The 26,875-nt window shown below is 52.4% G+C and overlaps 1 protein-coding gene and 2 long non-coding RNA genes across 9 annotated transcripts in view; 2 read left to right on the top strand and 1 right to left on the bottom strand.

Moving 5' to 3' along the window:
• Positions 1-8,045, top strand: part of SPATA3 (spermatogenesis associated 3) — an 8,555-nt gene extending 510 nt beyond the window's left edge. Inside the window, exons 2-4 of one of the 4 annotated variants that reach the window (XM_006171118.1) lie at positions 4,715-4,892; positions 6,832-6,977; positions 7,997-8,045. In XM_006171118.1, the coding sequence (XP_006171180.2) occupies positions 4,715-4,892; positions 6,832-6,868 (215 nt within the window). In that variant the 3' untranslated portion in view covers positions 6,869-6,977; positions 7,997-8,045. The other 3 variants (XM_014585260.1, XM_014585261.1, XM_014585262.1) reach the window with 3 other exon arrangements.
• A 5,766-nt stretch (positions 8,046-13,811) lies between these two features.
• LOC114006642 (uncharacterized) lies at positions 13,812-25,768 on the bottom strand. Its single transcript, XR_003548353.1, has 3 exons — positions 25,684-25,768; positions 23,731-23,972; positions 13,812-14,124 (listed from the first exon to the last, which is right to left on the bottom strand). It is a non-coding gene; the product is annotated as an uncharacterized LOC114006642 (long non-coding RNA).
• The window catches only part of LOC102494410 (uncharacterized), a 14,074-nt gene continuing 12,192 nt past the window's right edge, over positions 24,994-26,875 (top strand). Inside the window, exons 1-2 of one of the 4 annotated variants that reach the window (XR_003548352.1) lie at positions 24,994-25,158; positions 25,695-25,785. This is a non-coding gene — a long non-coding RNA (uncharacterized LOC102494410). The other 3 variants (XR_001369901.2, XR_337733.3, XR_337732.3) reach the window with 3 other exon arrangements.

Consider the following 26,875-nt stretch of genomic DNA (forward strand, 5'->3'; position numbering starts at 1 on the left):
CTTGCTGCTGAGGGAGTCTCTGGGCCACTCCACAGGCTGGTTCTTGTAGGGTAGCGATGTGTGGATAAAGTACTTGGGAGCTGTGTAGAGTGTGAAGGTTTTGGTTTTGCTTCTGCCCAGAGACCAGGATTCCTGGCTTTTGTCATTCCTCGCCATCCTGGGTCTCGTTTAAGACAACCACACATACTTATAACATTTAATTAGCTCATTAGAAGTATGCGACTGTTGAAAAATAAAACCTGAGGATGCATTAATAGAAGTATGTGTTTTAGACCGAGGGAGGTGCTCATGTTGTTTACTCTGTCCTCACTGGACTATCTTGTGGGTAGTAAAAGATGCCTAACGAGTTCAGAGAAGATACTTTAGGTTGATGGAGGATGAGAAGGGCTGGGGAAACAAGAGCTAATTGACAGTTGCTTGAGGGAATTGGAGGATGTCTGTCTATCACACGGGAGCGGACCTGTCCCCTGTTGTCCCCAGAGATCTGACTAAGGGCCCATGGATCTGACTAGGGTAGCCAGATGAAACACAGGATTCTCAGTTAAAAAAAAGTTTTAATCTCAGCTAAATTTTAATTTTAGACAAATAACACATCATTTTCTAGTATGCATGTCCCAAATTTGCATGCCACCCTGTGTTTTTATTTGCTGAGTTGGTAACTTTACCCATGGCAGACGCTAGATACAGATTTCTGCCCGACTTGAACTTTTCCAGGGCCGGCAGATGACCTGGAGGTTAAGGCAGCTGGATGCCACACGGTGAACCTCACAGTTCAAGTCCGTGGCCCTGCCGCTTGAAAATTATGCCAGGCACATGTGCATACATGCCCAAAATCCCAAGAGGAGAATGAAGCAGAAGGGACCACAGCGTGACTATTCCCCCTGGGGGGTGCTTTCTCACTTCCTGTCTCTCTTTCTCTTTCTCTCCGTCTCTCTCCAGCGAGCGCACTTGTCCTATAGCAAACAACGTCAACCAAAAAGCCTTTCCATCCATGTACTCTGCCTGAAAATAGAAAGGCTGTCAGGGAAAAGTGGCTCCCCACTTCCCGGTAGCCAGGTAGAGTCCGGGTGAGCCCTGGCTGGCAGGTAGTCTTCAGGTGGCTTTCAGGACGTGGCTGCTGCTCCTGCCATGGGGGTGTGGCGTTTACCACCAAGCATTTCCTGTGCACCAGCATCCGCTCAGCTGTCTCTATAGCCTTGTCACCGACAGGCCTGTAAGGGCCGTACTGTCACCGTCTCCACGTTGCAGAGGGGAAGCCGAGGCTCACGGCATCAAACAGCTCGTCCCTGAGCTGGCACTGGGAGCGCCGAGAGCCCTCAGTCTGTTCTGACTCCAGAACCCTCGCTCTGAACCACTGCACTGGCTTTCCAATGCCCAGAGGCCTGGTGGTCCCCAAGAGCTGCCCCTGGATCTGCCCTGAGCCAGTGCCTGTGGCTCTGTGGCCCTGAGCGGGCCACACCCCTGGACCCCAGCTCATCCGCGGGACCGTGTAGGTGTGCAAGAAACAGGAGAGGTGAGCGAGAGCTAAAGCTGAGGCATCCCCGTGGCAACCCTCCTCCCGTGGCTAAGCTCGTTCCATCCTGACCTGCGTGTCAGAGTTCGTGTTGTGTTGTGTGTCGTGTTTATCGGGGTCATCCACCACAGAGACAAACGTTTCTGAATTAAAGCCTTCAGAGCTGGTCTCTGCAGGAAACAAGCATCCCACTCCCAAATCTTTTAATGAATGCAAGCGACTCGCCCCCAGAGAGGAATCTGGACCACTGAGGAGGCAAAGCAAGAAACACCGGTGGGACCAGCAGATGGCATAATAATTACATCCCTGGACTCCCACTGTTCAAGTCCCGAACCCAGGGGCTTAAAACTCACACCAGGCACATGTGTGTGCATGCCCAAGATCCTGAGAGGAGAATAGAAGAGAGAGGATTGCGGCGTAGCCATCTCCCAGGACGTGATTTCTCGCTCTCTGTCTCTCTGTTTCTCTCTGTCTCTCTGGTGAGGGCACGCACCCTATAGCAAAAATCTCTCTGAAAGAAAAAAGAAACACTGGTAGCTTGCTCACAGTTGTGGTGGACACTATGCTTCTCCCGAACGAATTCCCCCCGTGAGCCCAGGTGTGCAGGCATGTTGGAGATCTGGGATGAGAGCCTTTAAGTAAAGCCCTTTTCTAGCACCCAAGCCTTTTCCTATGCAGAAAGCACTGTAGTCCAGAAAGCACTGGTGTGACACTAGATGGCGATTGTCAGACGGGAGGAAGTGGAGCCCTGGCGCATCGCTGGCGGGAGTGTAAAACGGCGCAGCAGCTATGGAGAACAGCCTGGAAGTTCCTCGGAGCACGATGTTCCCATATGACCCGCAATTCGGCGTCTCCAAACCCACCACAGAGAATTCAAAAATCCTTCAACAAAAACTTGTACATGAATATTCCTAACGGCATTTCCATAATAACTGGAAAGTGGAAATGCCCCAAGTTGCCATCAGCTGGCGAACAGATGAGCAAAATGGGGGGTGAAGTACCGCCATGCAGAGGCCACTGGGCAGCAGAAAGGGAGGTACACTGACACGAGCGGCAGGCACGGGCCTCAACTGCTAGGCCAGTCAGGCTGGCTCTGCGGCCCCCGGATGTGCTGCTCAAAGGGAAGCCAGATCCCGCTTGGCCTCGGTGAACGGTCCCCAGGACAGTCAGATCCCCAGGATGGTCAGCTGGAAATCCACCGGGCACGCATGCGAGTGCCCAAGATCCAGTGGGCTGGAGGAAGGGACCACGCGGTGACCACACACTGCGGAGTCTCTCCCTCTCTCTGTCTCTTGTGTGGGCAACACTCTATCATGAATGAGGGGGGGCATTTTTTTTCAATTAGGGGACCAGCAGATGGCGTAATGGTTACGTCACTGGGCTCCCACGTAGTCGACTGTGGTTAGAGTCCTGGACCTGGCGGCTTAAAATTCACACTGGAAGCATGTGCCTGCTTGCCCAGGATCCCAAGAGGAGAACGGAGGAGAAGGGATTGCAGCGTGGCCATCCCTCTGGAGGGTGAATTCTCTCTTTCCGTCTCTCTATCTCTTTCTGTCTCTCTGTCTCTGTCTCTCCAGCAAGTGCACACACCCTATAGCAAAAATCTTTTAAAAAAATATAGATGGAAAAGGTCAGTTTCCCCCAAACCCCACATAACCCATGATCCTGTGTGCACGAAATGTCCAGACAGACACATGTATTGGCCCGTGGGAGTGGGCAGTGACTGGGAGTGGGGGTGAGGGTTTCATCTGGGGCAGGCGAAACATTTCCAGATGTTCTGAAATTAGGCCCTGGTGATGGTCACACAACTCTGTGAATATACTAAAAACCACTGGATCTCAGAAAGGGTGAATTTATGGTCTGGGAATTATATATTGATTTTTTTTTCTTTTTCTTTTTTGGAGAAGTTTTTGCTATAGGGCGCATGTGCTCGCCAGAAAGACAGAAAGAGACAGAGAGACAGAAAGCAAGAAATCACCCCCCAGGGAGGATGGCCACACCGCAGTCCCTTCTCCTCCATTCTCCTCTCAGGATCTTAGGCACACACACACACACGTGCCCGGCGTGAGTTTAAGCCACCGGATCCGGGACTCAAACTGCAGTCGACTACGTGGGAGTCCAGCAACATAGCCATTACATTAACTGCTGGTTCCTAAAAAAAAAAATTTAACTAAAAAACAGTAAGTCTCCCTTCCCAATCCAGAATCAAAGCAGGTGTGCTGAGCCTGCTGGGTTGAACTCTGGCTTGGTGGAGAGTGGGGCTGGAAGCTGAAAGGAGCAGGCTCTGGGCCGCCCCATAGCACAGCGTTAGGCACTGTGTGGAGGGAGCCACATCCCTCAGCCGACTGCTGTGCAGATCCTGGCCCTGGTGGCCAGGTACGGGTGCCTGTGGCCCAAGATCTCGACAGCAAGGAGGGGTGGAGGAAAGGGGCACTGTCCTCATTGGGAGTCTCCCCTCTCTCTCTCTCTCTCTCTCTCTCTCTCTCTCTCTCTCTCTCTCTCGCACACATGCCCTCTGGGATTAAAAAAAGGAAAAGCAGCAGAGTCTGGAAAAGGAGGAAGGTACCCGGCTGGAAATAATCTTCCCCAACAGAGGGCGCCATCTCTGAGTCCTGCTGGGATCCACACCCGCAGAGGACAGAAACGGAAGATGAGTCTGGGGATGTGCCCAGCACTGTGAGCGAGAGCAGCAGTGGTCTTCAGGAGGCATCAAGACCCCTCGATGGAAGGGACGTGGCGGCTCCAGAGCAGCCCCTGGTGGATGACTGTCACCTGCAAATCCTCAAGGTGGAAATCCTTGGCCTGCTCCAAGGGCACACCCTTAGATCCTGTGGCCTCGGTTTCCACATTTGCAAAGCGAGACTAGCAATACTGCACTCACAGGCCAGTCGTGACACCGCACAGCTGCGAGCGCGCAACTTTTTCTTTTTTTATCGTTCCTAGATAACAGCAGTCTATAAAAAGGCGTTTTCCCCTCTCTCCTGTTGGTAAGAGAACGTTTTGCGGGAGACAGCCTTCCTTGGGCAGTCAGTCCTGAACCCGTGACCGTCCTGAACCCGTGACCATCCTCGGGAAAGTCTAGGCTCGTCCTGCTGGCCGTGCAGTGGCTGCATGGGAGCCTTCTCAGATTGTCTTCCAGGGTGCCCCCAGCCTCCTGGAGGCAGGTGCACCCCTCACCTGTCTCCTTCTCTGTCCACCCAGGGCCTCTGACTCACGCGGGCCCACGCCCCTGCTCCTGCGCCACTTGCCCTGGCAGCTCTGCCTGCAGGCACCGTCTGGGGCTGTGCCACAGCCGCATCTTTGATGTCCTTCTGCCTCTGCCTCGGGACTGGCAGGCCGTGCCAGGGAGAGGACTCCCAAACCTGCTCACCTTCTACAGGTCCCGGGGCGCGTGGGGGGCTGGGGCCTCGGGCACAGGGTTCCCAGACCTCGTGTGTCACCTCCTCCACCCTCTGTTGTCACTTCCTGGAGCTGGACGGGCAGGACCCATTCTGACAGGCCCTCCTAGGTGCCCACCCACCTGCCCAGAGGGGCGCCAGTTTCCTCCTTAGTGGGAGCTTCTTCTTCCGGGGGTGGGGGGGGATCCTCTTTCTTCTCTCCATGGGCACCCTCTCTTCCCCAGGGTGCACGCCTCCTAGCCATTCAACATTTCGGAAGCTCAGCAGCTCTGCTGTTCAGATCCTGGCTCTGGCGGCCGGGCACGAGTGCATGTGTGCACACCTGGTCACTCCGGGGCCCATGCCACAGGCAGGGCTCCTGGTTCTCAACCCGCATAAGATTGTCCTCCAGAGTTCAGTAAGAACTGGTGGTAACTCAGATGCTCCTCCACAGAAGAGCAAGCCCCAATTCTATTGGGCAATTCCTATTGCCCTTGACTGGAGAAGACCACTACCTACCCCCAGCTCTGGGTCCCAGGGCAGGTCTGCTTGCATCAGGGCCTCACAAATCGCCATAGAAGAGGCCCCTCCACTTGGGGGGCTCACCTCTCTACCCCAAGGGACGAAGCCCATCCATCCCTCATCCTGTTCCTCTTCCCAGTCCCCTCTTGGTCACAGCTAAAAAAAATCCCATCTCCCCTACACATGAAGACATACAGACATGGGGGTGTGGGGAGAGCGTGCTTGGGGCCAAACATATCTCCCACCTGTTAAATCCGGTCAGGGGTGCTGGTGCTACGGGGGACAGAACGGGGGCTCTCCCCTTAACATGGAGACAGTTTCTGTGATGAGCTAAGACAAATGCCTTTAAAAACTAACACGTGAGACAAAAGATGCCGTGTGCCCCACAGGGGAGGCTCAAAGGTTTCAAAACAAGCCAGACTGGGAACCAGCAGTTAGCGTAATGGCTATGTCGCTGGACTCCCACGTAGTTGACCGCGGTTCGCATCCCGGACCCGGTGGCTTAAAACTCACGCCGGGCCCGTGTGCGTGCGTGCCCAAGATCCCGAGAGGAGAATGGAGGAGAAGGGATTGTGGCGTGACCATCCGCCCTGGGGGGTGATTTCTCGCTTTCTGTCTCTCTGTCTGTCTGGCGAGCGCACGCGCCCTATAGTGAAAACATCTCAAAAAAAAAACAAAAACAAAACAAAAAACAAGCCAGACTTTGCTGCTGAGCGAGATGGTCCTGGATCTTGGCTGGCCCCGATAGGAGAGTGCAGTCCTGCAGTCCGGGTGGAGAAAACCTCACAAAGGAGGCTCAGCATTAGGGAAGCGAGGGCAAGTCCTTGCACCCGCCTGGCCAGGGAGGTGTAGTTGTAGTTCTGTCCATGTTTTAGCTGCTGCGTCCACAGTCTTCACAGTTCTCACGGGGGTGTGATGATGGCTCTTGGCTTTAAATACACAATCACATCAAGTAGGACTTCCTGCCTTTGAGGATTTTTATCAAAATTGATACTGCATCTTTCAAATGCCCCCCTCATGGTTATTAGCATGACTGTGTCTTTCCTCCCTTCACAGTGCATGAAATACGAGCGCACTTCAAAAAGTTTGTAGAAAATGGTATTAAAGTACAGTTTATTTCGGTGCAAACAAATCTTGAGCTGCATGCATAGTTTTTCATCATATGTTCCCCTGTGAAAGTCCAGGGCAGGCGTCCCAGGCCAGTTCGGCCTCAGGTCTTATTGGGGGTGGGGAATGGAAGGGATCTGTGGTAGGGACTTGCTGGAAGGGGTAAGGGAAACAAGTGTCCCCTGGAGAGGAAGAGAAATGGTGAGGAGGTGGGGACTCCTGCCATCCCCAGGGCCCCTGATGCCCAAGTTCTCCTGTTTGTAGATGGGCACTCCAGCCCGACTTCCCACACCCCCACTTTCTACTTTGCAGAAAACCTGCAAGAAAACACTCCAGTCATTGTAGCTAATGTGCTCCAGGCTCTCGGGATGATGGCTGTGGCTCTGGGGGCCCTGGGAGCTGCCTACTACGTCATTGAGTCCTTGTGAACGAGCTTCCCCAGGCCCACAGTCCGGCAGGTATGTGGGCCCCCATTCCTTTCTCTGGGTGGAGGTGGTCTTTACAAGTGGACCAGGACATGCCTGTCAGAGGGACTCATTGCTGGCCTCAGGGGGGGCTGGCATGGCTCTCTTGGGGCCCTGGCTGCTCTCCAACAATGCTAGGGCCATGATTAGGATCATTGCAAATGGAGCTCCCCGCCCACCTCCTCCCTGGCTCCCACTGACCTGGGGTGGCTCCCCTGTCAAGGATACTGGATGGAAGGAAGCGGGACGGGCAGAGCAAAGGCAGGCTCCTACAGAGTTCAGGCCTTTCTTGGTAGGTTCTCCCTGCTCAGAAAGCCCTTGCCCAGGTCCATCTACCCTTTGCAGCCCCCCTGTCTCCTCCAGCACCCCAGCTGCCGCGATTTCTTCCATCCTTGGGCAGATAAGTCCTATGTGTGCAAACGGCCCTTCTGCCAGCGGTATTCAAGATCCTTGAGGGCAAGAGCAAGCCTTCCACTGCCATCTTCAACCCTCCCCTGCTCCTCCCAGGCTCCCTGAAGCAGAGCCGAGGCGCAGGGACAGAGTGCACAGGGTTCACGGAGGAAGCAAAGCGCTGGCCTCTCCAGAAGCGCTGGCCTCTCCAGATAGGAGTGAGGGAGGCCAGGGAGGCCAGGGAAGGAGCTGAGCGAGGAGGAAGTTGAATTTATCTCCTCCATTCGGTGGCCCAGTTGTTGGAAAGTGAGGCCCCATCTTAGCTTCCGAGGCCCTTGGGGAAGGGAGTGGTAAGAGGGAAGGAATGTACGTTGACCAGCCAAGTCTATGCAAGCCACTTTGCAAAGGCGTACAGCCTGAGGGAAAATGAGAACCTCCTCCGGAGGCTGTGAGTGGCGACAGAGTGGACGTGTAGGATAGAAGAAAATGTGAGTCTTAAATCATTTCGTTTTCTGCAGAAAGATCTTAGCTCCCACCCATGATGCTGAAAACTGAAAAGCCACAGAGTTCTGCGTCACGGAGGATTGCCTAAGCTAATAGGTCTGCCCTTATTTGTCTTACAGATCCAATTTCCATCAAAGGATCTCACTTGTCACCCACTGAATAGAAAAAGAAAAAAATAGAATTCTGTCTCCTTAGTGTGTTCTACTCGGAGACATAAAAGTTGGGCTTGGCACATGGGCAGGGAGGTAAGTGTGGGGCCTCTGTGGCTTTTTCTGAGCCACAGGTAAACCAGAGTGGGCACCTGCCGTTCCTGTTCGGGCCCACGGGCGCAGGGTGGAGCCCCCAGCTTTGCACACACTCACAGACCACCTAGTTTGTTTTACACTTTCCCACTCTAAGAGAAGGGACGGTAAAGCTTAATCCGACCTAACGTAACTATCCAACTGCACTTCCGCCCAGTGGTAATCCAGTCAGTGGGAGCCAGAGGAACGTGCTGGCTCCTTTCCAGGCCTGCACCTTGCAGAGCGGGGCTCCGTGCCCAGGGACACGCTGTCTCTAGAACAGGCTGGTAGCTTCACCTGTGAACTGACCTACAGCCTGTTAGCCGTGGGTGCCTGGCGGGTCTTACCTCCAGCTCCTGAGCAGCCAAGGCCAAAGGCTTAGTCTAAGGTGATCCCAGCAAACACCAGCAGGAGAGGAGGTCTGTCCACCAGGGAAGGGAGGGCAGCTGGTACTTGGTGCAGTGGCCTCTGAGGACAACCAGAGCCCGCTTCTGCTGGGGCCACCCTGGGAGACCCAGAACACGTGCCACACGCCCCCAGGCAGGGAAAGCTGGGGTGCAGCTATACCTGCAGCGCAGGGGGAGGGCTGCTGGGCAGAGGAGGCTAATTCCCTTCCGGAGAGGAAGCCCCAGCAAAGAGTAGAGGCTGTGGGTGGGCGTCAGCCATGCGCTCCGAAGCTGTAACAAGGGGTTAGAGTGGGGGCGGCGCAAGGTAACCCCGAATGCACCTAAGGGATCCACTGGCCGTGCCGGTGCCCGGGTAGCTCTGCACTTGTGTGAACGGGCCAGCTAGGACCAAGGGGACAGCCCTGGGAGCAGGGAGGAGCTGGGCCACATACAGCAGCACAGGCAAGCTGGGCAGCTGAGTCAGCGAGGGCCAGGCTGGCCCCTGCGAGGCCCCTGGGAGGCCCAGAACCCACTCACCAGCTCCCAATCCCAGGATTTCCTTCCCATGGACTAGCAGGAGCCTTCCCCAGGAAGCCATTTCCTCAAGAATGCTGACTTCTGGAGCCACGTGGGGTCCTGTCCCAGTCCTGTCATACGAGTCAGGGTGACGGGGCCATAGACGTGGCAGAGGGGACTGGGGCTGTGGCTGCTGCTTCTGGCCAGCTCTTTCTCCTGGAGTAGTACTGAGATACCCGTCTAAACACTGGGCAACCTAAGCCAGCCGGGCCTATGCAAAACGAGAACACACTGACTCTTAGAAGTCAAGAGAAGGCCCAGCAGTTAGCATAATGGCTAGGTCACTGGACTCCCATATAGTTGACTGTGGTTCGAGTCCCGGACCCAGTGGCTTAAACTAACACAGGGCACGTGTGCGTGTGTGCTCAAGATCCTGATAGGAGCATGGAGGAGAAGGGATTGTGGCGTGGCCATCCCCCCTGGGGGGTGATTTCTTGCTTTCTGTCTCTCTGTCTCTCTCTGTCTTTCTGGCGAGCACAGGTGCCCTATAGCAAAAACCTCTCCAAAAAAAAAGTCAAGAGAGAGTTTCGGTTTGGATGTGGCTGGCTCTGGGGCACAGGCCCTGGGACCCCCCACCCCCTCTCTGTGCTTGCAAAGCCAGTTCCACTCCAGCTGCAGGACCACAGCCTCCAGGCCTCCTGGGTCAGGTGTAGCAGGGAAAGCAAGCCAGCCCGTCCCCAGCAGCGGAGGGCAGTAGGGTCCTGAGTGGCCCTTCGTCCCTCCTGGAACCCAGCGCTCTGCCCAGGTGCACTGATTGGCCAGGCTGGAACTGGAATTGGGGGTAAACTGAGAGCAAGGAAGGTACGGTTTCAAAATGCCAACATGGTGAATAGTTAAGTGCATTGGGCTCCCACGTGACAAACCACAGTTTAAATCCCGGGCCTGGTGGCTTGCTTTCTTACTTCCTCTCTCTCTTTCACTCTGTCTCTCTCTGGGCAAATTAAAATAAATAAATAAAGTTAAATAAAATAGGGACCATCAGTTAGCATAATGGCTATGTCGCTGGACTCCCACGTAGTCTACCATGGTTCACATCCCGGACCTAAACCTCATGCCGGTCGCGTGTGCGTATGTGTCCAAGATCCCAAGAGGAGAAGGGATTGTGGCGTGGCCATCCCCCCTGGGGGTGATTTCTCGCTTTCTGTCTCTCTGTCTCTCTCTGTCGGGCAAGCACACGCGCCCTATAGCTAAAACCTCTCCAGAAAAAAAAAGAAGTTAAATAAAGTAATTATTTTTAAAAAAGAATGCCAACATGGGTGACTGTTACCCAGAAAAACATGGAGGATGCTGACCCAGGTCGGATGCTGGCCTCGCCTCTCCCCATCCACTCCACCACCGCAGGAAGGCCAGAGTGCTGGGACAGGACACACAGCCACCTGAGCTGAGGACCCCTGCAGTGGGTCCCCTGGGGTAGTGGGGACCTGAGGTGGTGCTGCCCTCCACCCCAGGGGAATGTGTGGGGCAGTGCTGGTTGTCATAGTCCCTGGGACACTGTGGGCCATTGGTGGGGATGGCTGAGAGTACAAGGCACAGGACAGTCCACACGACACAGACACTTCGCACCAAAATGCCAGGAGCGGGACCAGCAGTTAGCGTAATGGCTATGTCGCTGGACTCCCATGTAGTCCACCGTGGTTCCAGTCCCGGACTGGTGGCTTAAAGCTCACGCTGCGCGTGTGTGCCCAAGATCCCGAGAGGAGAATGGAGGAGAAGGGATTGCGGTGTGGCCATTCCCCCTGGGGTGTGATTTCTCGCTTTCTGTCTCTCTGTCTCTCTGTCTGTCTGTCTGGTGAGCGCACGCGCCCTATCACAAAAACCTCTCAAAAAACAAACAAACAAAAAAGCCAGGGGCATCTTCACTGCCATTAGGGCTCATAGACACGCTCCTTCCCTGGCCAGGTATTGGGGCTGAACCATAGACAGTGATTTTTGGTTTACTGTGAAGCGTTCATAAGAAAATAGCGAGCCAGAGTTACTAAGGAGGCCCTAAGATGAGCCTCACTAGGGACACAGCAAAGCTGCTTGAGGTATGAAAGTCCAGAGATAAAGACCCCCCCATAAGCTTTTACAGCAGGTGAATTTCACAGTCCAGCCGGCACCTCCTGGGGCAGGGCTGGCAGATGCTCCCCATTCCTGAGAACCAGCTACCCCACCCAGACAGACTGTAAAATAGACCCTATGGGAGACAGCAGACGGCATGGTGGTTGAGGTGCTGGATTCCCGCGTGGTCAAACACAGTTCAAATCCTGGACCTGGCAGCTTGCTTTCTCATTTTCCCCCTCTCTCTCTGGTGAGCACACATGGCCTACAGCAAATTTAAAAATTATAATAATAAATTTTTTAAAAAATCCTCTGGAGGCACAAATCTGCAGACCTCAGGCCTCCCCCTGGGCATTCTCACCTGGTCTCCAGGGCGCTCCTTCTGTAAACTTAATGGACTTCTGCTTATGCTCACATTTCTGTCTCTGGTGAATTCTTTTTTTGTTGTTTTTTGAGATTTTTTTTTTGAGAGGTTTTTGCCTTAGGGCATGTGCGCTCGCCAAACAGAGAAAGACAGAGAGATAGAAAGCGAGAAATCATTCCCCAGGGGGAAAGACATGCCGCAGTCCCTTCTCCTCCATTCTCCTCTCGGGATCTTGGGCACGCACGCACACGCGCCCGGCGTGAGTTTAAGCCACCGGGTCCGGGACTCGAACCACGGTGGACTTCATGGGAGTCCAGCGACATAGCCATTACGCTAACTGCTGGTCCCTTTTTGAGAGTTTTTTGTTTGTTTGTTTGTTTGTTTCCTATAGGGCACGTGCGCTTGCCAAACAGACAGAGAGAGACAGAGAGACAGAAAGCGAGAAATCACCCCCCAGGGGGGATGGTCACGCCACAATTCCTTCTCTCCATTCTCCTCTCGGGATCTTGGGCACACACACACATGCGCCCGGCGTGAGTTTAAGCCACCGGGTCTGGGACTCGAACCGCGGTCAACTATATGGGAGTCCAGCGACATAGCCATTACGCCAACTGCTGGTCCCCTGTCTCTGGTAAATTCTTTTACCTGTGCCCGCCCTACTGCCCCACTGCCCCACTGCATCACTGCCACCGGGGCTAGTTATAGACTCCTAGTCTGGCCCGGCATTGGGGCCGAGCAATAAGGATGCATTTAGGTTTACTTCGAGGGAGAGAGGCTCTCCACAGGGTCTCACTCAGTGATCTTCCTCCAACCCTCCCAGCCAGCACCGGTCAGGAGCGTGCACGTGCCTGGCGATGTACAGGCCAACGTGGGAACAGAGCCCCGATCCCCCACGTGGCTTTCCCCCCTGCTGACCTCTGCCCAGAGTGGCACCTCCACTGCTGGGCCTGCAGGGATCACTCCCAAAGCATGGAGACCACACATGCTGTGTTCTCACACCTTATTCCAGCCGTGGGCAATGTTGTCGGCATGTTTACCTTCCTCTCTGTCGTTAGGTCCTGGACAGGGACCGATTTTTGCTTATTTTTTATTACTTTTAGTTTGCTGTAAGGCACATGCACTCACTAGAGAGCGGGGAGAGTGAGAACGCACACCTCAGGGACGGTCATGCTGCAATCCCTTCTTCATTCTCCTCTCGAGACTTTGGACATGCATGCACACGCACCCAGCATGTTTTTCAAGCTGCTGGGTCTGGGACTCACACTGCATAGTCAGCCATGTGGGATCTAGGGCCTGAATGACCATGCCACTGGCTGGCCCAGGGACCGATCTTTTTCTCTCTCGAATCCTTCCCAGCACATACTAGAATCTCATGGATGAATAGACCTGTCGGCGTTGGGAATGATTGGGGTACGCCTAGATTTGGACTGGGCCATTAGGTTCGAGTGGTTTATAAATGTGATCACTGGAAAGACTTTTTGTTGTTATTTAGGTTTTTTGCCATAGGGTGGGTGCACTTGCTGGAGAGAGACAAAGAGGGGAAGTGAGAACTCACGTCCCAGCGGAGATGGCCACACAATCCCTTCTCATCCATTCTCTCCTCAGGATATTGAGCACGCATGCACGTGTACTTGCGTGAATTTCAAGCTGCTGGGCCTGGGATTTGAAATATAGCCCACCATATGGGAATCCAGCTCCTTAACCACCACGCCACCTGCTGGCCCTGGAAAGACTATTTTAATTAGTGAGTGCTGAAGAGATAGAGAGGCAGAAAACTTGAAATCACCCTGGCGGGGGGCTGGGGGCGGGGATGGCCACACCACAATCCCCTCTCCATTCTCCTCTCTCGGGGTTTTGGGTATGCACATAAGACAGAGTCTTACCATGTTGCAATCTTCCCTCCTCAGCCTCCCAAGAAGCTAGAATTTCAGGTGTGTGCCATTGCACCTGGGTCAACCATTTAAAAAAGCAAATCATGGTGTGGTGGCTTAGGCTCTTGATCCCACAGGGCCAACTGTGCAGTTCGAGTCCCAGACCCGGCAGCTTGAAAATCACACTGGGCGTGTGTGTGTGTGTGCCCAAAATCCCAAGAGGAGGCTGGAGGGAAGAGACTGCAGCATAGCCATCCCCCCAGGGAGTGATTTCTCCCTTTCTCTGTCTCTGTTTCTCCCTGGCAAGCACTTATGCCCTATAGTAAAAATCTAAAAAAATAAATAAAGTAAAGCAAGGCCTGTTATTTTTCTGCAGAAAACCCTCTAATGACCAAATGACTGGATATTTGATGACATTGAGGAATTAGTGTTACTTTTCAAGTGTGAAAGCGGTTTTACAGTTTGGCTTAAAGAAGTGCTTATTGTTTACAAATAACTATGGGACCCTGTGGATGGAATGGCAGGGTGCCAGGAGGCAGGAAGTGGAGACCTGGGTGAGACAAACGGGCCTCGAGTTGACGGTGGAATCTGGGCAACTGGTACGTGCCAGGCTCATCGTCCTCTTCTCTGCTGAAGGGGCATGGAGCAGGCCACTCTGGCACGAAGATTCTTTTAGGATGAAAAGGATGGAGAAAAAGCAGACGCTGGATGAGCTCTGCCGTCCTCCACCTGCAAACAGAACATAAAGCACCCTGTGAGAGTGACGCTTCCCAACCCGCCTATGGGGGGGAGGGGGTGGTGGTGACCTTATCACTTGGAGATGCGATGACACTCAAAGCGTCTACACAAACCGCATACCCTTACCTCCCACTTCCCACTCATATCAGGGTGTGTTTGCCTCCCCACAACTGGCTGGGTCCTTTTCCCTGGTTGTGTCTCTACGTAATCGCTGTCCTTTGCTGAATGCCATGTATCCTAACTGCCCTTCCCAGTCCTCAGCGCTGAGACCTCCCACCACAGGTGCCACGCTTGTGTAAACAAGCTTTGCTCTTGTTCATCTGTCATGGTCTAGTTTGCAGAGCAGCCACGAGCAGAGTGGTGGGGGAAATTGATTTTTTTCCCCCATACTGTGGTCCAAATGTTCATGTCCCTTCGATGTCCATATGTTGAACCTAATCTGCAGTGTGATGGTATTAGAAGGTGGGAACTTTGGGAAGTGGTGAGGTCACATGAATGGGAATATTGCCTTACTCCGGAGAGCTTGATGGCTCCTGCCACCATGTAAGGGACACAGTGCGAAGATGCCATCTCAGAACCAGAGAGCAAGGCAGGCCTAGAGTCCCTAGAGGGGGCCCATCTCACCAGATCCGTTGAGAATAACTCTGTCTTGTTGTGTCCCCAGTCACCCAGGACTACCAGACACCCCCAGACACCAAATTTGCTGGCACCTTGATCTTGGGCTTCCCAGGCTCTAGAGCTGTAAGAAACACATTCCTGTTGTTCAAAAACTACCCAGTTTGAGCCAGCAGGTGGTATGGTGATTAAGGCGCTAGACTCTCCCATGGCTGACTACGATTCGAGTCCTGGACCTGGCGGCTTGCTTTCTCACTTTTTCTCTCTCTCTGATGACACAGGAGTGTCTCTGATGAGCACACCAGAGAGATGCACTCTGCTGCAAATTTTAAATGCGCTCTGTAGCACATTTGCCTTGTAGCAAATTTTAATAATAATTGGGTCCAGTAGGTGGCACAGTGTTTGAGGCACTGGACTCCCATGTGGCCGACTGAAGTTCAAGTTCCACACTGGGCAGCTTGAGACACACCAGGCGCATGTGCGCACATTCGCAAAATCCTGAGAGGAGAATGGAGGAGGCGGGACTGCTGCGTGGCCATCCCCCTGAGGGGGTGATTTCTTGCTTTCTGTCTCTCTAATGAGCACACATACTCTCTGGCAAAAATCTGTCAGGGAAAAAAAAAAAAGATAATGATGATAAATAAAACCAAATAAATCATCTTTAAAAACAAAAAGCTACCCAAGTTTATGGTATTTTTGTTACACTAACCTAAGTGGATTATAACACTCCCCCTACACTACTTTTGTGTGTTCTTGAAATATTCCATAAGCAATCATTGTTAATTCCCTAGCAGTTCCTATATCACTCGTAGCAGAAGCCGTAGTTCTCGCGAGGCCCCCATCTCTCAGAACTGCGTCTCCTATCCTCCCTGCCTGCCCCACTCCATTCTAACACGGAGGTCCCCTTGCTGTTCCTTACCCACACCAGCACGCTCCTGCACTGGGTCTTTGTGCTGGCTATTCTGTGTGCCGAGCAGACTCCTACCCTTGTATTCCAGCTACACCCCTGAGGGGCTGACCACAGGTCACAGGAGAATAATTAGTGTGTACAGAGGACGGGGAAGGTGGGGTGGGGCGTTAGTCAAACACCGCCATCTTTCTCGCTGTGACCTTTAGAGCTTGCTCCTGGGGGGCGCCTACCCAGGGCCAAAGCTTTGGAGAACTCTCAGTGGGTCGGCTGTGGAAGTGCCCTTGCTTCTCGAGACACTCCTCTCGGCCTCTTCAGAGCAAAGGTGATCTAGGTGTGGGGCCAAAGGGGCATTAGCAAACCACACAGGTGAGGCCCCACTGAGCTGAGAAGGATGGAAAAGGGGCTCATCTGAGTGTGGAGCTGGACCCCAAAGAAACAGCAGACAGCCAGGCTCTGCCCAGCAAGGGGCCCGGGGCCCAGTGGCCCACCCTGCCCCTCCCTACACAGCCATATCCTTGAGGCAAGAAGAGGCTGCCTGGAACTGAGGCCCTTGGCATCCGGAATCAGGCTACATTCGTTGCATGCAAAGCAGCTCCCTGGGAACCTCCAGGGGAAATGGGACTCTTCCTACACAGCCCAGAACCCTCCCGGGGTCTTTGCAAACCCTTCCCCACCTCAGCCTGCAGCTAGGGATGGTGGCGGGGGTGTGTAATATGGCTCCTTTCTCTCCTTCCCCTGTCCTTTTCACAGATGGCAAACACAGAAAGACCTTATTCACAAGCTCCATGCTTCAGGCCCCTCTATTGAAAGCTTTCTGGAAATGCAAATTGCTTAGAAGTGAGTTCTTTTCAAACACTTTAAATAAGCTGCATATTCCCACAGAGTGCTGTTAGAAAGACCAAGAGTTCTCTGGGCCGGAGGCCCCTTAAAAATAATATTTGCATTAAAGGAAACAGAACTTCTAGCTGTGAAAGCAGTGACAGTAAAAGATGGGCCTCACCCCTTTGGGGCTGTGCAGGTGTGAAGCTCCACTTTTGCCATCTGTGCCCCACCCCCACGTAGGCCTTGCCTCCTTACCCTTTCAGACCCATGCTAGGGGCTCCTCTGTTAGTCCTGGGTGACTGGGGACTCAACGAGACAGAGATGTTCTCATGGGAGCCCATGAGATGGACAGACCCCCCCCCAAATAAGCCATCCCCACCCCTCTAGGGACCCTGGGCCTGCCTGATCCCTCCCCTCCCCCAGAGCCAAGAGGTTGTCCCTGAGAAAGGAACACAGTTCAGAGCAATCCACGGAACGGGAGATCCACTGAACCCTCTCTGGCCCAAGAGAGGCATGTGCACAAGGTCTTGGTGGCACTGCACACTGGTTGTTGCCTCATACGGCTCACTGGCCTCACACACAGGTCTGCACTGTGACCCACTCTTCACAGCATTTCTGAACTCATCACGCACAGAACAATGTAGAGCCCCTTAACTGCCTGCATTCTTTTCAATGGACCAGCATCAATTCTTTTCTGACATTTTTTTAATTTATTAACTTACCGAAGGCGAGTGCACTTGCCAAACAGAGACAGAGAGGGAGAGGGAGACAGCACCCCCCACCCCCATGGGGCACTGCGACCTTCTCCATTTCTCCATCCTGGCAGAATTTGGGGCATGCACACCCACACGCCCAGCATGTTTCTCGGGGCACCTGTGAATCTGGGATCCCAACCGCAGTCAGCCACGTGGGACTACCTTCCTTAACCGCCAGAGCCATCCCCACCCCTCTAGGGACCCTGGGCCTGCCTGATCCCTCCCCTCCCCCAGAGCCAAGAGGTTGTCCCTGAGAAAGGAACACAGTTCAGAGCAATCCACGGAACGGGAGATCCACTGAACCCTCTCTGGCCCAAGAGAGGCATGTGCACAAGGTCTTGGTGGCACTGCACACTGGTTGTTGCCTCATACGGCTCACTGGCCTCACACACAGGTCTGCACTGTGACCCACTCTTCACAGCATTTCTGAACTCATCACGCACAGAACAATGTAGAGCCCCTTAACTGCCTGCATTCTTTTCAATGGACCAGCATCAATTCTTTTCTGACATTTTTTTAATTTATTAACTTACCGAAGGCGAGTGCACTTGCCAAACAGAGACAGAGAGGGAGAGGGAGACAGCACCCCCCACCCCCATGGGGCACTGCGACCTTCTCCATTTCTCCATCCTGGCAGAATTTGGGGCATGCACACCCACACGCCCAGCATGTTTCTCGGGGCACCTGTGAATCTGGGATCCCAACCGCAGTCAGCCACGTGGGACTACCTTCCTTAACCGCCAGGCCACGGGGCGCCCCCCAGTGGAAATTCTTGACAGACCACTTGTGACCTCCCAGCTTCTTGTTTTGCTTTGGTTCATAACCTGCCCCCTCAGCAGCCATTTTGGTGCACATTAGACAACAGAATCTGTGTCACCTGGGTGTCGTCCTCAGCCCTTGGCACACATCAACTTCTGTGTCACTTACTGAGCCTCAGCTTTCCTTTCGAGGTTGACAGCCCCTCCCTGGAGGAGCAGATCCCCACTGGGAAGAAGCTTTGGGCATTTCTATGTTCCCCCAACCTGTAGCACCTGCCCTTCCTCGGTTTCAAAGACTATGTCCCAGCCAGCAGGTGGCATGGAGGTTAAAGTGACTGGATTCCACATGGTGAAGTCTGCAGTCTGAGTCCTGAACCCAGTGGCTTGAAAATCACGCCAGGGGTGTGTGTGTGTGTGTGTGTGCACCCCCAAAATCCCAAGAGGAAAATGGAGAAGGGATTGTGGTGTAGCCATTATCCCCCAGTGGGTGATTTCTCACTTTCATTCACTTTCACTCTTTGTCCCTCTGTCTGTCTCTGGTGAGTGCACAAGCCTTATAACAAAAAACTGAAATAAATGAATAGGATTATATAGGTGATCGATAGCTATAGATTGATTGATATATAGATGAATAAAGAAGAAAAAAAGACTAGGTCCCTTCCCTGGAGCTCCTGGCTCTAGCCAGGTCTCTTGGGTGCCCTCCTTCCCTGAAGAGGACGTGCCCTCCCCTCTTTCTTATCAAAACAACAGACTCCTTCGGCCTTCTCAGTACCTTCCCCACCCTACCAAGAGGCCACTTGGGTAAATGGATTGTTCTCCCTGATTATATAAATTTGGTACAAGGGCCTTTAAAAAAGTTACGGAAAATGTATTTAATGAAAAAACTACACATGAATTTCAAAATTGTTTGCACCAAAATACATTAGTACTTTAAGTCCATTTTTCACAAACTTTCTGAAGTCCCCTTGTACATTTGTTACCTGTTCTTTTTTCTTTTTAATTTCTCAAGGAGAAAAATCTTTCCATACAATACCTCATTTTAAAAATATGTATTTATTTGGGGCTGGCAGGTGGTATGGTGGTTAGGGGCATTGGACTCCCACATGGCCGACTGTGGTTTGAGTCCCAGACCTAGCAGCTTGCTTTGTCACTTTCTCTCTCTCTCTCTCTCTCTCTCATTCTGTCCTACTCTGGTCAAATTAAAATAAAGTTAAATAAAATCATTATTTTTCAGATTTTTAAAAAATTTATTATTATTTTGATTATCTGAAAACAGAATCCATCTTCCAGCCTATGGAGTTTTGTTTGTTTGTTTGTTTTGAGAGGTTTTCACTATAGGGCGCGTGAGCTCACCAGACAGACAGAGAGAGACATAGAGACAGAAAGCGAGAAATCACCCCCCAGGGGGGATGGTCACGCCGCAATCCCTTCTCCTCCATTCTCCTCTTGGGATCTAGGGCACGCACGCACACGCACCCGGCGTGAGTTTTAAGCCACCGGGTCCGGGATGTGAACCGTGGTCGACCACGTGGGAGTCCAGCGACATAGCCATTACGCCAACTGCTGGTTCCCAATAAAATAATTATTTTTAAAAAGAAATGTAAATATATATTTATTTCATTTGTTGTTGTTATTATTATTATTATTATTATTATTTAATTTGACCAAAGAGAGACACAGAAAGAGAGAGAAAGGGAAAGTGAGAAAACAAGCTGCCAAGTCCAGGACTCTAACCACAGTCAGCCATGGGAGAGTCTGGTGCCTTAACCACCCTACCACCTGCGCCCCCTATAGCTCACTTCAGTTACGTGCTCTTCCAGCAAGCGCCTATCTCAGAGTGATCAGATGAGCCCTGCAGGACTCAGTCCTGTCCCAGGCTCATAGCACTGCTCCATGGGTTCTGACGAGGTGAGTTACGCTCGCTCACACAGAAGGGAAGAGCTAGCTCCTTCTGGCTAGACAAGTGGAAACGTCATGCCTAATGTGGGGTGTCAGCCTGACTGGATTAAGGAATTCTAGAGAACGGCAGAGCATTCTATCTGGATGTGTCGGGGTTCTGGCCTGTGAGTCCGTAGTCAGAGTGGGAAGACCCCTCACCGCCCCCCAGTGTGAGCGGGCATGGTCCAACAGGCTGGCGGCAGAGGAAAGGCGTTTCCTCCCTCTATCCTGCAGCCGAGACCCTCTTTGCCTGCCCTTGGACATCAGAACTCAAGGCGCTCTGGCCTTTGGATTCCAGAATTTACATCAGTGCTTCCCCACCCCCATCCCAGGTTCTCAGATGATAATTACACCATCCGTCTCTGCTTGCATTATTTTCACCACCTGGCCAGGCCTTGATTCAATATGGTGTGTTTCCCTGGGGAGACCAACCTAACAACCCACCATAGTCTGTCTTCTGGGTCCTAATGATCACAAGCACTTACAAAATAGAGTCTCCCCTAAAAGCGAAACGAGAACTTCCAAGCGCTTTCCCACAAAAGCATCATACTCGAGCTAAAAGTCCAGCCCTTGCCATGCAAGGCAGATCTGGGTGAGGAAGAGCTACCAGGAATGGTTCCTCAAGTGTTGGTTCTCAGGTGCAGAGGGCTGGGAGTTAAAGAGAGAACATTTTGGGCCAGCAGGGCATGATGGTTAAGGCAGCTGCCTCCCACAGGGCCAACAGCATGATTAGAGTCCCAGACCTGGGAGCTCGAAAAACACACCTGGTGCATGTGCATGCATGCCCAAAATCCCATGAAGGGACTAGAGGAGAAGGAGTTGCAGTGTGGTCACCTCCCTGGGAGTTGTGGGAGAAGAGCATTTCTCCCTTTCCCTCCTCTGTCTCTCTCTGGCAAGCGCATGTACCCTACTAGTTAAACCAAAACCCAGCTACCTCCTCCACATGCACTGGGAAATACTAGTGAGACAGACAGGAGAACTGCAATCATCTCATTCAAGAGGCTGAGGGGACAGGAGGCACATGGTAATCCCCAGTCCACAGCTAGTTTTTGGTTTTTTTTTTTAATCTTTCTATGGGACCAGCAGGTGGCATCATAGTTAAGGCGCTGGACTCCCACATGACCAACTGCAGTTGTAGTCCTGGACCTGGTGGCTTGAACATCACACTGGGTGCATGTGTGTGCCCCAAATCCTGACAGTAGAATGGAGGAGAAGGGATTGCACGAGGAACATCCCCCCGCTCCCCCAGGGGTGATTTCTCATCTTCCCTCGCGTGCTCGCTCTCTTTCTCTCTCTCTCTCTCTCTCTCTCTCTCGTAAGCACATATGCCTATGGCAAAACATCTGAACAACAACAAAATGTTCTGTGTACTGATTCAGCTGTATCGCACAAATTCCGGTGCTTTACTTTCACTTCTATTCAATTTTAAGTATTTCCTAACTTTTAAATTTGTTCACGTTACTTGGAAGTGTGTTGCTCAGTTCCCACATTTGAAGAAGTTCTACATATCGTATTGTTATTGATTACCTATTGGATACTTTTGTGATTGATTAGTAATGTAATAACTTGAATACTGTACTCTATGTTTTCAGTCCTTTGCAATTCACTGAGACTTGTTTTTGTTTTAGGGTATGAGATTTTTGCTACAGAAAGTGAGATATCACCACCCATGGAGGATGGCCACACTGCAATCCTTTCTCCTCTCTTCTCCTCTTGGGATTTTGGGGAGACATGCACATGTGCCTAGAGTGTTTCCAGCCACCTGGTCCAGGACTTGAACTGTGGTCGGACATGTGGGAGTCCAGCGCCTCAACTACTACACCACCTGCTGGCTCCTCACTTGTTCTATGGCACATATAAGATTATCTATCTTGGGGAATATTTAATATGCTTTTTAAAATACAGTCTGACAATCTCTGCATTTTACAGAAAAGTACTCAGCTCATTCATATTAGGTAATTACAGAGCCAGCAGATGGTGTGGTAGTTGGGGCACTGGACTCCCACATGGCTGACCACAGTTCGAGTCTTGGTCCTGGTGGCTTGCTTTCTCACTTTCCTCCTCTCTCTCTACCTCTTTGGTGAGGGCACAAACCCTATAGCAAAATTTAAACATATAATAACAATAAGTTAAATGAAGTAACTCATTCTTTGAAAAAAAAAAAAGATAGATTTGCCATCTTGGTTTAGTTTTCTTTCTTTTTTTTTTTAATTGTCAGAAATCACTTGTGTGTACCAGAGGCAGAGAGCGAGGGAGAGTACACCCCAGTGGGCACGGGTACACCACAGTCCCCTTACACCGAGTACACTCAAGTCGATTCCATTTCCCACGAACTTTTTGAAGTCCTCCACCGCCCTCACTCCGCAGGTCAACTCCTGTCTGCCTCTGCTGGCCAGAGCCTCAGCTGCTGACCTGTCCCCAGGAAGTCACCACGAGGCTGGGGCACAGACACCTTCCTGACAGTGCGTGCCTGTGTCAACGGACAGGACTGCCCCCATACCCCTCAGCAGTGCGGGTGCTGTCCCCACAGATTCGTCCTGGGCCCAGCAGGTGCTGTAGGGGCCTAAGACATGGCCCTGGTCACATGCTCCCTAGGCCTTCCTGACACACCTCCGGCAGACCCTAAAGTGCAGGTAAACTGGATGTGGAGACCCGGGTGAATGCCTGCTGGTGTGACATCTGTATTCCTTGGCCATCAAAGGGGAGCGGCCCTGGCTGAGTGAGGAAACAAATCCTGGCACTCCAGGGTCCATCTGGTCACCCCGCGGGCAGGCCCCAGTAGACGATGCACAGCCAGGCCCCTGTCAGGCTGGGTTTTAAAACTTCCTTTCCCTGAACCAGCAGATGGCATAATGGTTGTGTTGCTGAACTCCCATGTAGTCGACCGCAGTTTGACCTGGCAGCTTAAACTCCGCCAGGCACATGTGTATGCATGCTCAAGATCCCGAGAGGAGAATGGAGGAGAAGGGATTGCGGCATGGTCATCCCCCCTGGGGGTCCTGGCAGCTTAAACTCCGCCAGGCACATGTGTATGCATGCTCAAGATCCCGAGAGGAGAATGGAGGAGAAGGGATTGCGGCATGGTCATACCCACTGGGGGTTGATTTCTCATTTTCTGTCTGTCTCTCTCTGTCTTTCTAGTGAGCACACACACTCTATAGCAAAAACCTCTCAAAAAAATAAAATAAAAACTTCCTTTCCCTTCCCACCTTAGCCTGGTGCCTCTGTGGGGTCTAGGGGCTCCCTGACTTCCTCCTCTCTGTGGTCTTCCTCACATTGAAGAACTGCCTCCTTCTTCTTTATTTGATTTGCCAGAGGGCACATGTGCTCACCAGAGAAAGAGACAGAGACAGAGAAGGAGAAAGCAACCCCAGTGGGGCATTGTCTTGGGGGCAATGCCTTCTCTTCCATTTTTCCTCTTGTCGAGATTTAGGGTACACATGCACATGCACCTAGCATGTTTTTCAAGTTGCTGGGGTGGGAACTTGCATCCCACGGTCAGCCATGTGGCATCTGACTCCCTTAGCCACCAGCCCACAGGACCTGCCCATTGATCTTGCTCCACCTAGCTCATGTGGTCCCGCCTGCCTCATGGGCCCTCCAAACAACTGACTCAGGGGAGAAGAGAAGAGAGAAAGGCACAAAGTGGAAAAGGTGAAGGTGAAGAGAGGAGGGAGGGAAGAAGGAAGAAGGAAAGAACAGGAAGTAAGAGAGGGAGCAAAGAGGGAAAGGAGGCACGGAGTTCTGCCCATGGTCAGCAGGCCCGGCCGGCGCTGGCATCCCGCCGAGTTCTGCCCACCTTCCCCCTCCTGTTCAGCAGCCGGCCTGGCCCGGCGCTTGCATCCCACCGAGTTCTGCCCACGGTCAGCCTCCTGTTCTGCCGCCGGCCTGGCCCAGAGCTCTCATCCCGCCGAGTTCTGCCCCGGCCGAGTTCTGCCCAAGCAAACCCAGACAGGCGTGTTGTTTCAGAAATCCAGCTTCATCCCATATCAACACTGAACACCAGAGAAACAGCCCACTTGTTTTACGATGGTTTCTAGCCTGTGAGTGGAGAGGAGGAAGAAATATTCTTGGCATCCTGCCCTTTTTTAAGGTCTTTGTAGTTTCCTGTTAATACCAGAACCTTTGCCGTGTAAATAACACAGATAAAGATAAACTTCTCTGACCCTGGACTCCAACCTTTGCTTAACATCCCGCCCCTCTGATCCATCCCCCAACCCACCCCTGGAAAGTTGGGAGTTTGCTATCTGGAAATTTAGAAACTGGCAATAAATAGCTCAAGAGGCAGAGCGTGTGGGTTTAAGGCAAGCTTTGTAAAGCTGGAAATCCCAAAACACCTCGCAGTTCTTCCCTGGACTTCTGCTGTGTCTCTCTTTCTCAAACAGGTGACCCTGAAGGGGCCAATTCCCTTTCTGGTCGCCTGGCCCTACACCCCCAGCTTCTGCCTATTCTGGGAGCCTTGCTGGGACTGTGGGGTGCTGACCTACACAAGGGCTTTAGCCCCAGCCCCCTTGTCCAGCACGCCTAGATTCCTCTCTTCCTCTTGACCAGCTTCAAAGTGTTTTTGAAGAGGCGATATCCAGGGGGTTTTCATAAAAGTTCATGTAGAATACATATTACCAAAAGCAAGGAAGGGCCAGCAGGTGGCATGGTGGTTGAGGTGCTGGGCTCCCACATAGTCGACTGTAGTTTGAGTCCTGGACCTGGCAGTTGAAAATCACGCGGGGTGTGTCTGGGTGCCTAAAATCCTGGGAGGAGAATGGAGGAGAAAGGATTTCAGCGTGGCCATCCTGCCCTGGTGGGATGATGTTTTGCTTTCTCTCTCTCTGTCTCTCTCCAGTGAGTGCACACATCCTATGGTAAAAACCTAAATAATAATAACAATGATAATAAACTAGGGGCCAGCCAGTGGGATTTGGGACATGCACATACATGTGCCTGGCGTGTTTTTTAAGCCACCAGGTCTGGAAATTGAACTGTGCAGTTAGCCATGTGGGATTCAGCTCCTTAACCACCACGCCACTGGCTGGCCCAAGTATTCCTTTTACTTATAAAAAATGTTTTTTAGAAAAGTTTACTGTAAAATATGTAAGGACAGCAATGGCCTCACACACATCATGTTTACGGAGACTTGCTTGCATCATTTCTCTTGTGCTTGATTTAATCTCATGCTGCTTTGTTCCTCGGGGCCCTTCCAGGAGGACAAAACATCGAGGTGGAAGACAGTGTACGCATGATCCCGACCCTGCGTAGGCCTAGGCTAGTGTGATGTGCATGTGTCTGTAAAAAGTGAAAATAATTAGAAATAGGAAAAATAAAAGCTTACAGAACAAGGATATACAGAAAGAGAATGTTTTGCTCAGCTGTACTGTGAGTTTGCATTTTAAGCTAAGTGTTATACAAAAGAGCCAAAAAGTTTTCTTTTAAAAAATTAAAGCTTATAAAGTAAAAAGTAATTCTAATGTGTGGAAACAAGAAAAAAAAGTACAGATTGAGTGTGGCGTGCCGGCAGAGTGTGCAGAAAGTGCAGTAGTGCAGTGGTATCCGCTTAGCACTCGCTCACCCAGAGCGACTTCCAGCCCGGAAAACTCCATCCACGGCAAGTGCTCCAGACAGAAGAACCGTTCTGTATCCTTTGTACCATATATTTACTGTGCTTTTCTGTGTTTGGCTATGTTTAGACTGCCAGTATTGGGCGGGTGGGCGGGTGGAACGGGGACTTAGACTCAGTTTCTCTTCTGCTTTCACTCACCATCAACACAGAAGACTTCTGGACCGAATACCTGCGGGTTCTCCCAGCAGCAAGTAGGAAAGCAATTCTGCAGCGGATACCAATGAACGGCCAGATGGAGAGGTAGGTAGGGTGAGGGCTGGAAGGGCCCCAAGCTCAGGCTCTTCCTTCCAGTGCAGTTGGGTGCCACCTTCCCTGCGCGTGACTGAGTCCTCCCTGCAAGCCTCTCCTGCCAGCTGTCCAGAAGCCCTCCGGCCGGTCCTGCTGGGCTCTTTATGGAGACTTCATCGCACAGACGTGACTGGAGCACGGACAACCGTGTACAAACGTGATTGGACATAAAGGGTCCGACTAACAGCCACAGACCAGGAGAAGCCAGCGAGGCCTGTCTGCTCAGATTCTTCTCGGCCGCTCTGGGCAGGATTCCCTACTCCAGGGCATGGGCAGGACCCTGTGGAATGAGGTCTTGTAATCTAATACCAGATAAGGTGGGTCAGAGAATTTCTCTATGGCCAGATCCAAAGCAAAAAGCCGGGGGAAAATTACAGTCCTCGTTTCCACGATTCACTTTTGGGAAGAGAAAGTCTAGTTTCTATGGCTTGCCTTGGGGAGAAAAAGAGGTAGCTGAAAGGGAGGAGTGCACTGGTGCTTCGGCCCTGGCTCATGACATCCCCTTCCGCTGACCCCACACCAGCAGGGTCCCACGTCCGCCCCCCAGCCCCCACAGTCTGCTTCCCAAGGAGCCTCCTTGGCCGCAGCCTCAGGGCCGAGGGCAGCGCCCCGCACCCAGGAAGTACTGGAGATAATGGGCCCGCCATCTGTTTTGGCTAAATGTTGAAGGGAGAGCTCGCCCTAGGGGAGCTGGGCAACGGAAGCAGTCCCCGCTTCTCTCTCACCTCCCTGCGCCTTCTCCATAGGCCCCACTCTCATCAAAGCCGCAGTTAGAGACAAGCCTTGCGGTCCAAAAGTTCCCGTCCCCAGGCCAGGCGGACTGCTCTGCAGTCTGCCCCACATCTCAAAACCGACTCTTCTTGTGAGAGCACGTTTGCTCCCACGCTCGTTTTCTGTTCTCCCCCACCCTCGGCTGCTCGGCACCTGCACCTGCTGGGTGCTCAATAAGGACGTTCGTCGGATGAACCCGCAGTTTCCCCGCGTCTGTCACCGGGAATGCGTTAGGAGCCACCGTAGAGGGCGGGGGCGCGGGGGGGGGGGG

The sequence above is a fragment of the Tupaia chinensis genome, unplaced genomic scaffold (assembly GCF_000334495.1).
Source record: "Tupaia chinensis unplaced genomic scaffold, TupChi_1.0 Scaffold149383_1, whole genome shotgun sequence".
Classification (NCBI taxonomy): Eukaryota; Metazoa; Chordata; class Mammalia; order Scandentia; family Tupaiidae; genus Tupaia; species Tupaia belangeri.